The 13,379-nt window shown below is 33.0% G+C and overlaps 2 protein-coding genes across 4 annotated transcripts; both read right to left on the reverse strand.

Moving 5' to 3' along the window:
* Positions 1-2: 2 nt before the first annotated feature.
* On the reverse strand, positions 3-5,969 carry LOC111316502 (uncharacterized). Its single transcript, XM_022918450.2, has 15 exons — positions 5,263-5,969; positions 4,990-5,084; positions 4,745-4,858; positions 4,420-4,524; positions 4,187-4,261; positions 3,141-3,253; positions 2,746-2,889; positions 2,431-2,499; positions 2,042-2,129; positions 1,843-1,914; positions 1,649-1,749; positions 1,210-1,327; positions 916-975; positions 670-783; positions 3-347 (listed from the first exon to the last, which is right to left on the reverse strand). Exons 1-15 carry the CDS (start codon positions 5,360-5,362, stop codon positions 234-236), a joined length of 1,482 nt encoding a protein of 493 aa, XP_022774185.2. The 5' UTR covers positions 5,363-5,969; the 3' UTR covers positions 3-233.
* A 127-nt stretch (positions 5,970-6,096) lies between these two features.
* Positions 6,097-11,981, reverse strand: LOC111316503 (uncharacterized). Of its 3 annotated transcripts, none has more exons than XM_022918452.2 (16): positions 11,512-11,981; positions 10,875-10,969; positions 10,672-10,785; positions 10,328-10,432; positions 10,121-10,192; positions 9,485-9,597; positions 8,993-9,127; positions 8,596-8,664; positions 8,104-8,191; positions 7,948-8,019; positions 7,741-7,841; positions 7,337-7,454; positions 6,967-7,026; positions 6,726-6,836; positions 6,465-6,585; positions 6,097-6,347 (listed from the first exon to the last, which is right to left on the reverse strand). In XM_022918452.2, the coding sequence occupies exons 1-15, from the start codon at positions 11,609-11,611 to the stop codon at positions 6,475-6,477; spliced, it is 1,464 nt and encodes a 487-aa protein (XP_022774187.1). In that variant the 5' UTR covers positions 11,612-11,981; the 3' UTR covers positions 6,097-6,347; positions 6,465-6,474. The 3 variants fall into 3 exon arrangements, with proteins under 3 accessions (XP_022774187.1, XP_022774186.1, XP_089609765.1); XM_022918451.2 differs by having other exon boundaries at positions 6,097-6,357; XM_089753639.1 differs by having other exon boundaries at positions 6,097-6,357; positions 9,032-9,127; positions 11,512-11,939.
* Between the last annotated feature and the right edge of the window lie 1,398 nt (positions 11,982-13,379).

Consider the following 13,379-nt stretch of genomic DNA (forward strand, 5'->3'; position numbering starts at 1 on the left):
ACTTGCCAGTAACTATATAAGAAGTTTGAATTTATTTTTTTAACTAAGAAGTTTGCAAATTTCATAAAGCTACATATACGAAAATATAGTTATCAGAAGATTGATTAGCAGTGAGTTTATGTACATAGACAAAAGAAAATATGTGTACAAGCTTTTTTCGACATCTGCATGGAAGTGAACAACAAGAACAATAACGCGCACATCATCTAAACATTCGTTTGTCAATTCCCATGTCAGTGTGAAGGATCGCCACCACCTTTAGCCTTGAGGACAACCTCCTCCGTCGTGGTTCCAATAATCTCATTAGCACGCCTCAGATTTACACATGTATATGTTTCAATGCCATCCTGAGTTCAATTAGTAAGTTAGTGAAGGCAGGCACCATAATACATAAAGCTCAAACCATTACAGGTGGAGAAAGTGAGAGAGAAAGGGAGAAGAGGGGGGCATGGAATCACAACGGTTTTATATTTTCCAGCTCTTAAATATTTAATACCAAGTCCTTATGGCATTTTTATTTTGAGTTTAGTGCATTGCACCCAATAGGCCTTCTAACTTTGTAAAACAATGGTCATGAAAAAGAACCAGGCGGTTGAATTAGTCCTCATCTGTTGATTATAAAATTAACATATATAATAAAAAAAGAACATGAAAGAATAGAAGTATTACCTGGGTAACAATTCCCAACTTCTCTAACTTCCTTACAGCATCATCCACATCAAAATTACAGTCATCACCAAATTTTTCTTTAATGAGTTGTTCACACAGCAGGTCAAGATCATCCTTCAGATTATTGCAAAGTTATCATTAATCAGCAATGCCTTATGAAATTTCCATTTTCTGTTGGAATCAGGAGAACAGAAGAGAGAGACAAAAGAAGAGGCAGAAAGGGGTGAAGCAGCTTAATTTTTATACCTTGCGGACAGCTTTTCCTTGCTCCATCAATACAAAGAACGAAACAATTACCTCTTTTACCTGCACATCGCAAATGATATGTACTGTTTAAGCATTTTTTTATATATATATATATATAGTGTTGAAGAAAGGCTTCCTAGTTTTGTTGACTTCTAGATTGATCATCATCATTTGTTGTACAATAAATATACACAGGGGGAGGGGGGGGGGGGGACATTGATAAAAGATGATTTTCAGATAGTTTTCTTATTTATCTGCACGCCCAAAGTTTTGTAGCCTATGAGTATGACTTACTTCCTGTTGTATCACCTCATCACACAAGTGAAGAAGAGTTCCCCTTCCACTATCCAATTGTTTATCATATACACACCGCGTGATTAAGTTTTGATAGTCAACCAAGTTTTGCTGAAACCTAGAGGCAATTTTAGAAAACATTAGCCTGCTTCATGATTAGACATGCAGACATACATACATACATACATAAATATATATATATATATATATATATGTATAAAAGCAGACATTGAATGTCTTTAGAAAGGAAAAGGCAGAAATATTAAACAGCTATTTGAATTAGGGCAGATCTGAATAACATGCATTTCAACTAACTGTAACATGTATGTTTCCTCCTAATTTTCATTGTTAGAGATGTAGATATAGTAGTATTTATTTGCTTGAAGTTCAACAACAACCACAAAAATAGGAAGAAGAAGAAAAGAAGTAGACACTTAACGAGAGATATGTTTTAACACAGTAACCAACCACTGCGCTCAAGATACCAAATATGACCCGGATGTCAGTTTTTGGCATGCTAAGTGAACTAATAACAGTGACCTGTAAAAAGGAGAACAAGATGAATTTCAAAGAAGAGGATAAGGGAAATTTTGTCTAACTTCCATAAATGAAGAAAATATATTAGTAACTGACCAATCCGATTGTGGCAGAAACAAGGAACTTGACCCAGTCCATAGGAGTTAAACCCGGATTTTTCTTTTCTGGCTGTTAAAGATAAAACTTGCAGTTGTAGCATCAGATTAATAACAGAGACACAAATTTTAATTACTTAACAGGTAACACGAGTCATGAGTACTGACTGACACACGCGCAAAGAGAGAGAGAAACTTACAAGTACGATCTCCAAATCAGCCATTGGAATGTTCTTAAAATGCTTCACGTATATGTTCCGCTCCGTTTCATGTTTGCCAGGTGTCCGCCTGCAGATTTACTTTTCATTAAGACGTCAAACACGAAGGTAATTTCTGAGGAAACCAAAACCAATTTCAGAACTCAATCCTGTTGCCAACACCAGAGTAAGTGATGCATTTTTTCCCCTATATAGAGATTATCTAATGAGATGACACATGCACTTAATTAACTAACCGTTGATAACAATTAGATTTCTTGACCAGAAAAAAAGAAAATACTATGCTTGCTTAATTGCATTGCAAATATATATAATTGTATCAGATAAAATTTTCAAAATATATATTAACAAGGGAGATGGAAATGCAATACCTGTAAACAACAATTATTCTCTCAAAGGTAGGCTCTTGGATTGTGACCTTTCTTAGCAAATTGGAAATACTGGGTAGATAGACGCAAGAGGCAATGTCAAATTTTAAAATCATCAGCAATTCCAGACATTCAACTCTTGAGAATCTAGAAACAATCATATATATATATATATATATATATATATATATATATATATATATATATGGGTGTGTGTGTGTGTGTGTTCTTCAAACTTACCATATATAGTTTAGAAAGGAATGATAAAGTTAAGCATCAAGACAACCAAAAAAAAAGAAAAAGGTTTCAACATAAAACCTGAGCTTCAACTTCTCAATACGGATTCGTTCGACATACAAGTCATCTTGCTCGGCATTGATTTGGAGTTGGATAGGCTCAGGTGAGTCTTTCTTATACGGTTTAACCTTCTTGCCAAAGAAAAATCTTGTTAAGCATTTCAACCTACAAGAACAAAGCCCCAGAAGAATAACTATATATACATTATTTATTTATTTAGGTACTACATATATTTAAACCATATTGTATGATTCGAGTGCTTTTGGCTTTGGGTCAATAAAGGACAATATTGGACTAGAGAACATTTCAACTCATTTTCAACAATTAGAATGCTAAACTGTCTTCAACTCCCCCTTACGTAATCTGATCGATCAGCTGGTGATCGAGAAGTACAGTCAACTGGTCTAAGTACTTACCCAGTAATCGTCATAAAACATCTGCAAAGACGCACAATGATTGTGTTTACTTTTGCTTTGAGAAAGTATGCACTCATGCGGTCAATTCCAAAGCCTCGTCTGAAGATTATGAACTAACAACAAATTTAGAGCACGTATCAATTGACAGAGGCATAAAAGAAAGACAGAGATCAGGTAAACAGATGTAAACTCTTATTTAGCTTAGCTAGCATATATGTATGTATCTTTGACGTGAAACAAGAATGAAGCATTAACAATTAAGCACGCTATTTTGTCATCTCATATCAAGCAGCTAGCAGCCACGTTACACCAATTATTTCGGGCTAGCTGGCACAGTAGCACAATAGATCAGATGTATGGTTGGCATCAGCTTTCCTAATTCCATTGCACACTTCCATATCCATCATGTGTACAAGTTTTAAGAGTGTTTGATAAAGAAGAAGATGTTGGTTCAAATGATGATCTGTAATCAATCTTAAAAGCAGAAACAATAAGGTAAAGGAGAGAGTTATCTAGGAAGCTCATAAACTGATTTTCATTCAAGTATGTATCTATAACACAAAAACACATTTTCGGTATTTGGCCATTACCAAACCTTTAACAACTCTAATAAGCACATTTGCCTGCCAACAAGTTGCTTAACATTAGAACAAGCACTCAATCCCAAAAGTATCTCAACTAACACCATAATTAAAATACAAGAAGATTACCAAAATATCAGAAAATATTGACTAAGTTGAACTGCGGCACAGTCAGCCATTGTCTTCAGCAGAATATAAAGACTTTACAGATGGCACAAGCAATATTGAAAGTAAGTAATCTATTACATGGTAAGATAAAGAAGTTTTTAATTAACCCACTTGAAAAGAAGCAACTCATGAATACATGCAATGCACATCGATTATCAAATGTGGTGTTGGACCTGCAGTCAGGTAATTAAGAGGTACGATGCATTTGGATTAACCCCCAGCTAGCCCTTTCAACTCCACTTGGTAAGTCACATGCCAAAAGGAATTACAACCAGCACTTGTTAATTAAGGAAATACCTTATCAGCAAAGTATGGAAGGTTCTCGTAATTAGGATTCTTCGCAAAATACCTAGTAAAAAGCCTTTTGTCCAGCTACATTCCGCCAAAATTGGTATTAGCAAAGGTGAAGACTATAACTGATGTAAACAAATTTAGTAAAAAAAATGTACCTATATGTTAAATTCTTGCCTGTGAACATGCTTGATTAAATTCATGCTTCATTATAGAAAATGTAACCCGTTACAAATTACCTTTGATTCATCAACAACAATTGGGAGATTTAAACGGTATTGTGCAGAAAGCGCAATGTCAATCTCCTCATCAGTGGTGATCTTGAAATTGCTCTTATCCATCATCTGTGTAAGAAATTTAATAGAGTATTGGAAAGTTAAAATGAGGCGAATTTTTGAATTCTGATAAAAATGAAGATGTTTATAGGTTAACATAAAAAAGCAATGTGCATCTCATTCTCCTATGAATCATACTATTGCCATTATCAACAAACAGAAGGAAAGAAATAAAATTAAGGACACCACGATATATAATTCAGCAAACAAGAAGAATAGCTAGATATACCTGGAATAAGTATGTCAAGAAGTTGTGTTCAAGAACATCAATCTCTTCTGGAGATAAGTTGCGTTGCTCCAATTTCTGAGGCCCATGAACGGGCTCAAAAAGGGCAAACAGTTGCTGCAGTGCAAACACAGTACGTAAAGAGTGCATGTCCAATGAGAGGACTATATGTATATAAAATGTTGATATAAGTAGCCCAAATGATGAAAAGTAGATAGGAGTTGTAGATGAGATAATACTCTATATACCATTAGATCATCAAATTGTAAATGATACCAAGCTCGAATCATGTATTCAACTCTTTGGCAGAGTTTTAAAAACTCAGCACGTTCAGTTTTATCTTCTGTGAAATTTAAGCAGAATTAATAAATCCAAACTGAGAAGAAGAAGAAGAAGAAGAAGAAGAAGAAGAAATTAAGCAAATTAAAGCAAAAGGCAGGCAGTGTACCAAAAAAAAGGCAAAAGGCAGGCAGGAGCAGGAGCAGGAACAGAAACAGGAATATATAAAGGAGATTAATTACCAATGAGGTCGGCTAAAGTGGTGATAAGCTTTTGCTTGACAATAGGAATGACTGATTCTCTTTCCAACTTGATTATGTCTTTCTTCTTCTTCTTCCCCATGCGTTGATAATTAATAATCTGAGATGAATATATGTAAATACAAATCAAGCTGGATATATGAATAAATATATATATATATATGTATATTTGCTTTTTCTTCTTCTTAATTAATTAGAATGATTAAGATTTCTTTGCATTTAAGTGTTTGTATTAATAGAGATTGAAGAAAGCAGCAAATAGTTCGCCTATGCACGTATCGTGTGGAAACGCAAGTGACGACTGGACCGGCTTCCTCGGCGGCAAATTCTTGTATATATTCTATTTTTGTATTTTCAATACATACGGATGGATGGTGCACTTGGAGTTGCAGCCCCTAACTGCTCCTTACTTTTCTTTCTGCCTTTGGAATTATTATTTCTTTAACAAATACCCTATCTGTCTCTACTACTACCACTACTAGTATTATATGTACATCCATCCTATAACTTACAGTAGTAATTGATTATTTATACTCCCAAATCCCTATCCACTTTGAAATTTTAAAACAAAAACAATTCACGCCTTCCAGAAAAAAAAATCCAGTTCAAGTCCCTTAGTTAAATCTCCAAGGTTTACTTCATTGATATGAATCTCCTCAGATTGTGTACATTAAATAAATACGCGTTCATTTCCTTCATAATTGCCCTTTTTATATAGATGATGTTGTTTGGATTAAGAAGGCGTGCATGTTTTAATTTGCAAGATGACCGATATAACATAATTTACCAACATCATCATCATCATCATCATCATCATCATCATAACAATAATAATAATAATAATAATAATATTCCAAATAAAATTACATGCAGGGTTTAAATGAAGAGTTACCGAAAGCACATAGGTTTGAAAAGAGAGACTAGGAAGGTGGAAATAAATGCTTGTCAACGGTATAGTTCCTGCTATTAACACACTACAACTCAATTGAAAAAACTAGCAGCAAGAAAAGGACAATGCCTTCAATCTGAAACCTTGGAGCAAAAGTTCATATGAGTAGAATTATCACCTGCAGATTACTATTAAGTCACCAGGTTATACATACACACATACATACATACATACATACAGACATACATATATATATATATATACATATATAATGAAGAAAAGTAGCACAACTTACCAAGGTGGCATTAAGCTGAAATAGAACCCTGTCTTGCCTTAAGCACGAGTTCCTCAGTGGTCACACCAATTATCTCATTAGCACGTTTCAATCCAACACAGTAGTATCGTCCAATAGAATCCTGAATTCCAAAACAGTCTCTATTCACAAACCAATATATCTAGAAGAAATTTATTTGTTAACTTAAAGCCAACAAATGATTATATTGAACCCATGTGAATATAATCAAGGTTGCCGAGGTGAAAATATAAGGACCCTCACCCGAGAAACAATTTTCAACTTCTCTAGCTTTCCAACTGCATCATCCACATCAAAGTTACAGCTCTCCTCAAACTCCTCTCTAATTAGTTCCTCGCACCGTAGATCCAAATCCTATATCGAATTATTAAAAGATCATGCAGTATTAAAAAGGATCCACATGAAAACTTTTGTCACCTAGAAGAATATCCACACAGAAATCCAACAGTAAAGCGAGTTATGATGACAAGATGATGATGCATACCTCCATGGTGGCTTTACCTTGTTCCATTAGGATAAAGAATGAGATGATTACTTCTTTCACCTACGCACAAAAACACCATTCAGAATAAAGGAAAAAGTGGAACAGAAAGAAAAACGAATAGTAACTTCCATTTAAAAGTAAGACAGATTCTATGCTAATCATCATATCCTAGATACACATCAAAGTGTGGCACCTATATAACCTAGTAATTAATGCTTAAATGGTAGAGTATGCAGCTTATCTTGCTTTCAATATGTAATCACAACAGAAAAAATATATACAATATTTTCATTGCTTTTGGCAGGAAAATCTACTAAATTTTCTGACACATAGAGATAGAGAGACAAAGAACAAAAAGAATGCAACTTACTTCCTGCTGAATCACATCATCACACAAGTGAAGCAAAGTGCCCCTTCCACTATCAAGTTGTTTGTCATACATGGACTGTGTTATTAAATTCTGATATGCAGCCATGTTTGCTTGAAACCTACATGGCAATATGAAAATAATAATACAAATTAATAGGTCAAACAATTTGAAACATGGAAAGAAAAGGAGGCACCTAGTAATCAAGTATATCTGCATACACAGCCAGCCAGAAGCATGCGGGAGAACATATTACATGTATTAAGAAGAAATATATCTTTACTGGCTTATATTTCTGGATGGATCCATCAACATCCTGTCCCACAATAATGGGGTTTTCACATGCATTAACATAGCAAAAAGCAGAAGATGTTACATATATTAGTCAAAGACAGAGAAAAACATACGTGAAATATGTCTTAGCACAGTAACCAATCACAGTTGATAAAATGGCAAAAATGACCCAGAGATCAGCTTTAGGCATTTCAAGAGAACTAAACACAGCAACCTGCCAAGAAAGAAACAGTAATCGTGATTCCATCATACCAGGCAGAGAAGAAAAGACAGAGGAAAGACAGGAACAGATGACTGGGAAACATCATTGCTTAACTTACCAGTCCCACAACAGCAGAGGCAAGGAACGTGACCCAGTCCATAGGAGTTAATCCTGGATTTTTCTTTTCAGGCTGTTAAGATTGAATGAAAGGAATATCATACACAAGATCACATGTCATATAAACGCTTTGAGCAAAGGGCTAAGAGGGACTCACAAGGACTATTTCTAGATCTGCCATTGGAATATTTTTGAAATGTTTTACATATATTCCTCGTTCCATATTTTGTTTGGCGCTTGCTCTCCTGGAAATTCACCACACTTCTTAGATGTCTATGAATTGCTCTTCATTAGTTTTATTAAACTAATTTAGAAAGACACCAGTTCCAAGAGTAGTTTAGCCTTTTTTCCAAAAGAAAATGAGATTAGCTATGATTTTTATGAATCTTCTCCATAAAAATTTTGTGTCATCATGCCCTTTTTTCATTTTTCTTTTTGGACATGATCATTCTCTCCAGATCAAGAGACTAAGAAACTGAGACTCTTCTAGAATACTGTTCCAACAATCAATATATTCAACCTTGCAATAAAAAATGACCAAGAAACTGGGTTCGAATATATGCATGTCAAAAAGCTAAGAAAGACTTCATTGACAATTTCTATTTAATATCAACTGGAAACTTGTACGCTGAGATGCAATAGACAGTACCTGTAAACAACAATTATCCTATCAAAAGTAGGTTCTTGGATTGTAGTCTTGTTGACTAAGTTCTTGATGCTGGATAATACAGAATAAGAAAGTTACTGAGTAGCAACAACACCAGAAATTCAGGACATGGCATTATGAAAATAAGAAAATCACATCATGTATTTAAGAGGAAACAAATACATAAAATATTCTTAAACTAGAACTAAACATAAAGCTAAAAAATTAACTGCATGAAATTTGTAAATTTTCAGGACTTGTTCAAAATTTAAAGATAAAAGCATGGAAAGCATCCTTCAAGCTGCTTAGAAAGCTACTATAGTCCAGATTTATGGTAGAAATGTTCATGAATAAATAATGTCTTCCAAAATAACAGCATATGAAGATGGCAATTCACAACCTTAGGTCCATATTTTCAAGACGAATCCGCTCAACATACATATATTCACTGTCTGCTTCAGCGTTAATTTCATCATCCTTCTTTGGCTCTTTCTTATGTCGTCCTCTTGATCTTCTGCTCAAAAGTTTGTCCAACCTGCAAGAACCATATCCCTGGAAAGCATTAAAAGAAAGAAAAAAATGCATGAAGCAATCAAGTTTGCTAGGAAGAGAAGATAGATAATAAGGGCATCTTATTTTCAACTATGAATTAAGTTAACAATATAGGGCCCCTAAAAAGTGAAGACTGCAGAATGGCTGAACATTACCTCAACCTGCCAATCATACTAATTCCAAGATATTTCAAGTAGGAGAAAAAATTGTTAAATTACATTCCATTGGCTCAGCCATAGAATTTTCTAATTACTTTCTAACCAACAGTATGTAACGGTGCTTTCACCAAGAATATACCATAACAACTCATAAAAGATATTTATTGTCCAAACATACTCACCGAGTTAGCCTTAAAAGAAATGCCCAAAGACGTGCAATGATCATGTCCACCTTCTCCATGAAAAAGTAACCAGTTGTACGATCAATTCCTATCCCACGTCTGAAGATAATGTACTAAAGACAAAAAGAATTATACTCAACTTGAGAGAGAGAGAGAGAGAGAGAGAGAGAGAGAGAGAGAGATCAACTAATACAGATAAATTAAATATATACAAGCAAGCACTTTCAAAATTTCTTAGTCTAATGGTATTAAATTGGCTCAGCACTTGTAATATATTTGATGAATATATTTATCTTTAGAGTGACGAACAATGGCATGGGCAAAATAATAGAGAAAATCATCTGATACGGGTAGCATGCATCAGATTATGCCATTAACCAGCAAATCTCTGGACTCTGGTCCATCTAATTGTACACATACATAGCAAATACCACATGAAAAATACTAAGAGAAAAGACAAACTAGTCCAAACTAAAGGCTCAATAAAGAGAATAAGTTCAAAAACAAAATCCTTTTGTTTTCATCATTATTGATTAGGTCGTATGTAAACTCAAGAAAAGAGAACCTTTGCTCTATAGTGATTGTTTGAAAGAACACCAAGAATGACATAACTTCTATGCTAAATTGTGATCACACCTTATCAGCAAAATCTGGAAGGTTTTCTTGGGGGTGCTCTGAAAAATATCTCTTCAGAAGTGTTTTGTCAATCTGCATTCAATGAAAACATAATGTCAAAATCAACAAATTTGATCAACACAGAAGATAATCCAGACTATATATATTCAAATAAAGACTTAATAGTTGGCCATGATAATATGCATAACACATGAAGTTGCAGATGACCTTAGATTCATCAACTGTTATGGGAAGATTAAGAAGATATTGCCCTGCAAGTGCAACATCAATCTCCTCATCTGTAGCTATCTTAAAATTACTCTTCTCCATCACCTGTACGCCAAAGAAAGGAATTTCAACTTCCAACATGATGATAAACTAATAGCTAACAAAAGTTGCATGCTAGGAAAAGCATCAGAGACACTCTTATTTCATTAATGAAATTCAAGTCATATCACAAACAGTTGTTTGCACATGGTACATTCTTGTTATTCTACAGACATTTTACTATCAATTTTTACGACAGCCATCATTTCTTTTTGTTCCCTTAGATGCAACAAGAAGAAGAATACCTGAAATAAATATTTCAAGAAATTCTGTTCAAGTACATCAACTTCTTCAGAAGATAAATTCTGCTGCTGCAATTTCAGAGCCCCATGTACAGGGTCAAAGAGGGAGTATAATTGCTGCAAATATAAATTCAACTAAAGTTAAAAAAAAAAAAAAAGAGGCAAGAAATAGGAACAAAATATTTTAAGGGTTATGTTTGTAATACCATTAAATCCTCAAACTGAAGAAGATACCAAGCTCGTATTGTGTACTCAACTCTCTTGCAGAACTTTAGAAACTCAGTCCGATCAGAACTATGTTCTGTACCACATGAAAATAGTTAAGACTTAAGTCTTACCAAAAAAAAAAAAACACATACAGAGGGTGAATTTAGAGATTGACCAACTAAAAGAACAGTGGGTTGGAGAGTAAAAGGACAATGCTTGTCAGTGACATATTTGAGTTTTTAGTAGGGGACTAAAAGCAAGCATGGAACAAGGATGGTTCCATCTGGAACTATATCTGAAACAAGATTGTCCCTTTCTTATTAAGGGGCTTTTACATAAATTGAAACTGATCAAGTGGAGGATTTAATACAGTTTATTGCATCTTTTAATTCAAACCGGGAAGAGAGGTTCAAAGCCGAGAACTAAAACCTAATAACAGAAAAATAAGAAATTTGGCAAGAAAAAAGAGCGATTACGACAAATATCCTACATAGCAATCATCCACTACTCTAATTTTCTGGGGGAAAAAAAAAAGAAAAGGAAGCCAGAGAAGACATTTAAAAAAAAAAAGAGATAAGAGGAGCAAATTAAGGGAAATCATGGGAAACCCAGAAGAGGAAATGGAGAAATGAATACCAATGAGTTTGGCCAAAGTCATGATAAGCTTGGGCTTGAGAATGGGAATGACGGATTCACGCTCTAATCGAATCACTTCCTTCTTTTCTTTGGTCTCCATAGCAGAGAAGTGGAAATTCAAAGGAGGCCAAAACCAAGGATGAAGAAACTAGGAAGAAAGGGAACGTTTTATGAGATTCATGGCAGGCAAGCGGGTGGTCGTAACTCGTAACTTATCTAGCCACTGATACTGAACCTGAATTATATTCCTATCTGCCTTCAATTTTCACTCTTTAATTGCAATATGCAAAGCTTTTACCATTACCGTTTATTACATTACATTGATTGCACTATTTTATTTTGTAGTAATTGAATTTACAGTATATTTGTCAGCAAGTACATATCTCCTTTCCTCTTTGTTTCAGCTACTGGAAGGAACCTCTTGAGTCCGGCCTCTGCTGCTGCGGTTCCGACCCATTGTCTCAACTCTTTTTTCACCACCACCCAAACGCAAACCAAGGGCCTTAAAATTATCAACCTGTGAGGCCCAGGATTAGGATAAAATAATCACTGTCGGCAAATAGAAAGGTAAACAAATAGAGTTTTTTTGAATTGTTTATAAATGTATTCTATTTTTATTTGTTTATATTTGTTTATTAAGTTTAATAAATAATTTTAAATAATATTTTTTATATTTATTTATTAATGAATTAAATATAAATAAAAGTATGTTTGATTCATTTATATTCATAAATAAATTCATTTAAAGTTAATTTTAAATTTATTCGTTTATTATTTATTTATAATAATACTAATAAAATAATATTTTAATCTTTTACCATAATTTATTTTAAGATTTATTTATTTTTGTTTGAGTTTGTTTAAGGTTTATTTATTTAAATTTATTTGATTATAATTTATTTATTATTCATAAATATGTTTGTATATATATATTTATGAACATGTTCTTTTAATGTTCACAAATCAATTTATTTAATTTAATTAAATAAATAAAAATAATTTATTATTTAAACGAATGAACATAAACGAATAAAATAATTTTTTTAATGAATATAAATATTTTTAAAAATAAATAAATAAATCATAAACATTCACTTACAACCCTAATAAATAAATCAATTCAAATCAATCGTTTTTCATTATTTATTCCCTTTTAGATATTTACTCCCTTTTAGATATTTACTGTCCAAGTATAAAAAATAAAATCACAAACTAATTTAAAATAATCTGATCAAAATTATGTTTGGCTTGGAAAGTGCTGCACTGATATGATTTAAGGATTAGAATCCCTTAAATCCCATAAATTCATCCCCAATTTGACGACGATACACAAGTTTTACAAAAAAAAAAAAAAAAAAGACAGAAAAGAAAACAAATAATACAACTCAACAAACAAAAGGAGAGGTTTTCAGGTTTCGTAATTTAGGATAAGGATATCAATGCATAAAGTATCGGATAAGAAGAGCATATTTTTCATTTTTTTTATATTATATTTGTTTTCGTATTAGGAAAAAATAAAAGTAAAAACGGATTTACTAATTGTTTTTATTTCAAATGGTGGTTGGCAGCTTTTGGGTCAAGAAAATCAAAGAAACAACTAAATAAAGGTTCAGCCGCAATATGATAGTCATAGGTCTGGGCTTCGTTAAAAAAAAAAAAGTGGTGCTAAATGCGCCTCTATTTTTTTCCTTCACGCTACAAGTTTTTTTTTTTTTTAAATAAAATTATTTTATTATTTTTCTCATAATTTTTCAAAAATAAATTTTTAACAATTTATAAATCTTTCTAAAAATTGATTTTTTAAAAGTCATAAGCATTTCTGAAATTTTGATTTTTCAAAAATTCATTTTTAAAAAGATACATAATTT

The sequence above is a fragment of the Durio zibethinus genome, chromosome 24 (genome assembly GCF_047325235.1).
Source record: "Durio zibethinus cultivar Kanyao isolate XHJ-2024 chromosome 24, ASM4732523v1, whole genome shotgun sequence".
Classification (NCBI taxonomy): Eukaryota; Viridiplantae; Streptophyta; class Magnoliopsida; order Malvales; family Malvaceae; genus Durio; species Durio zibethinus.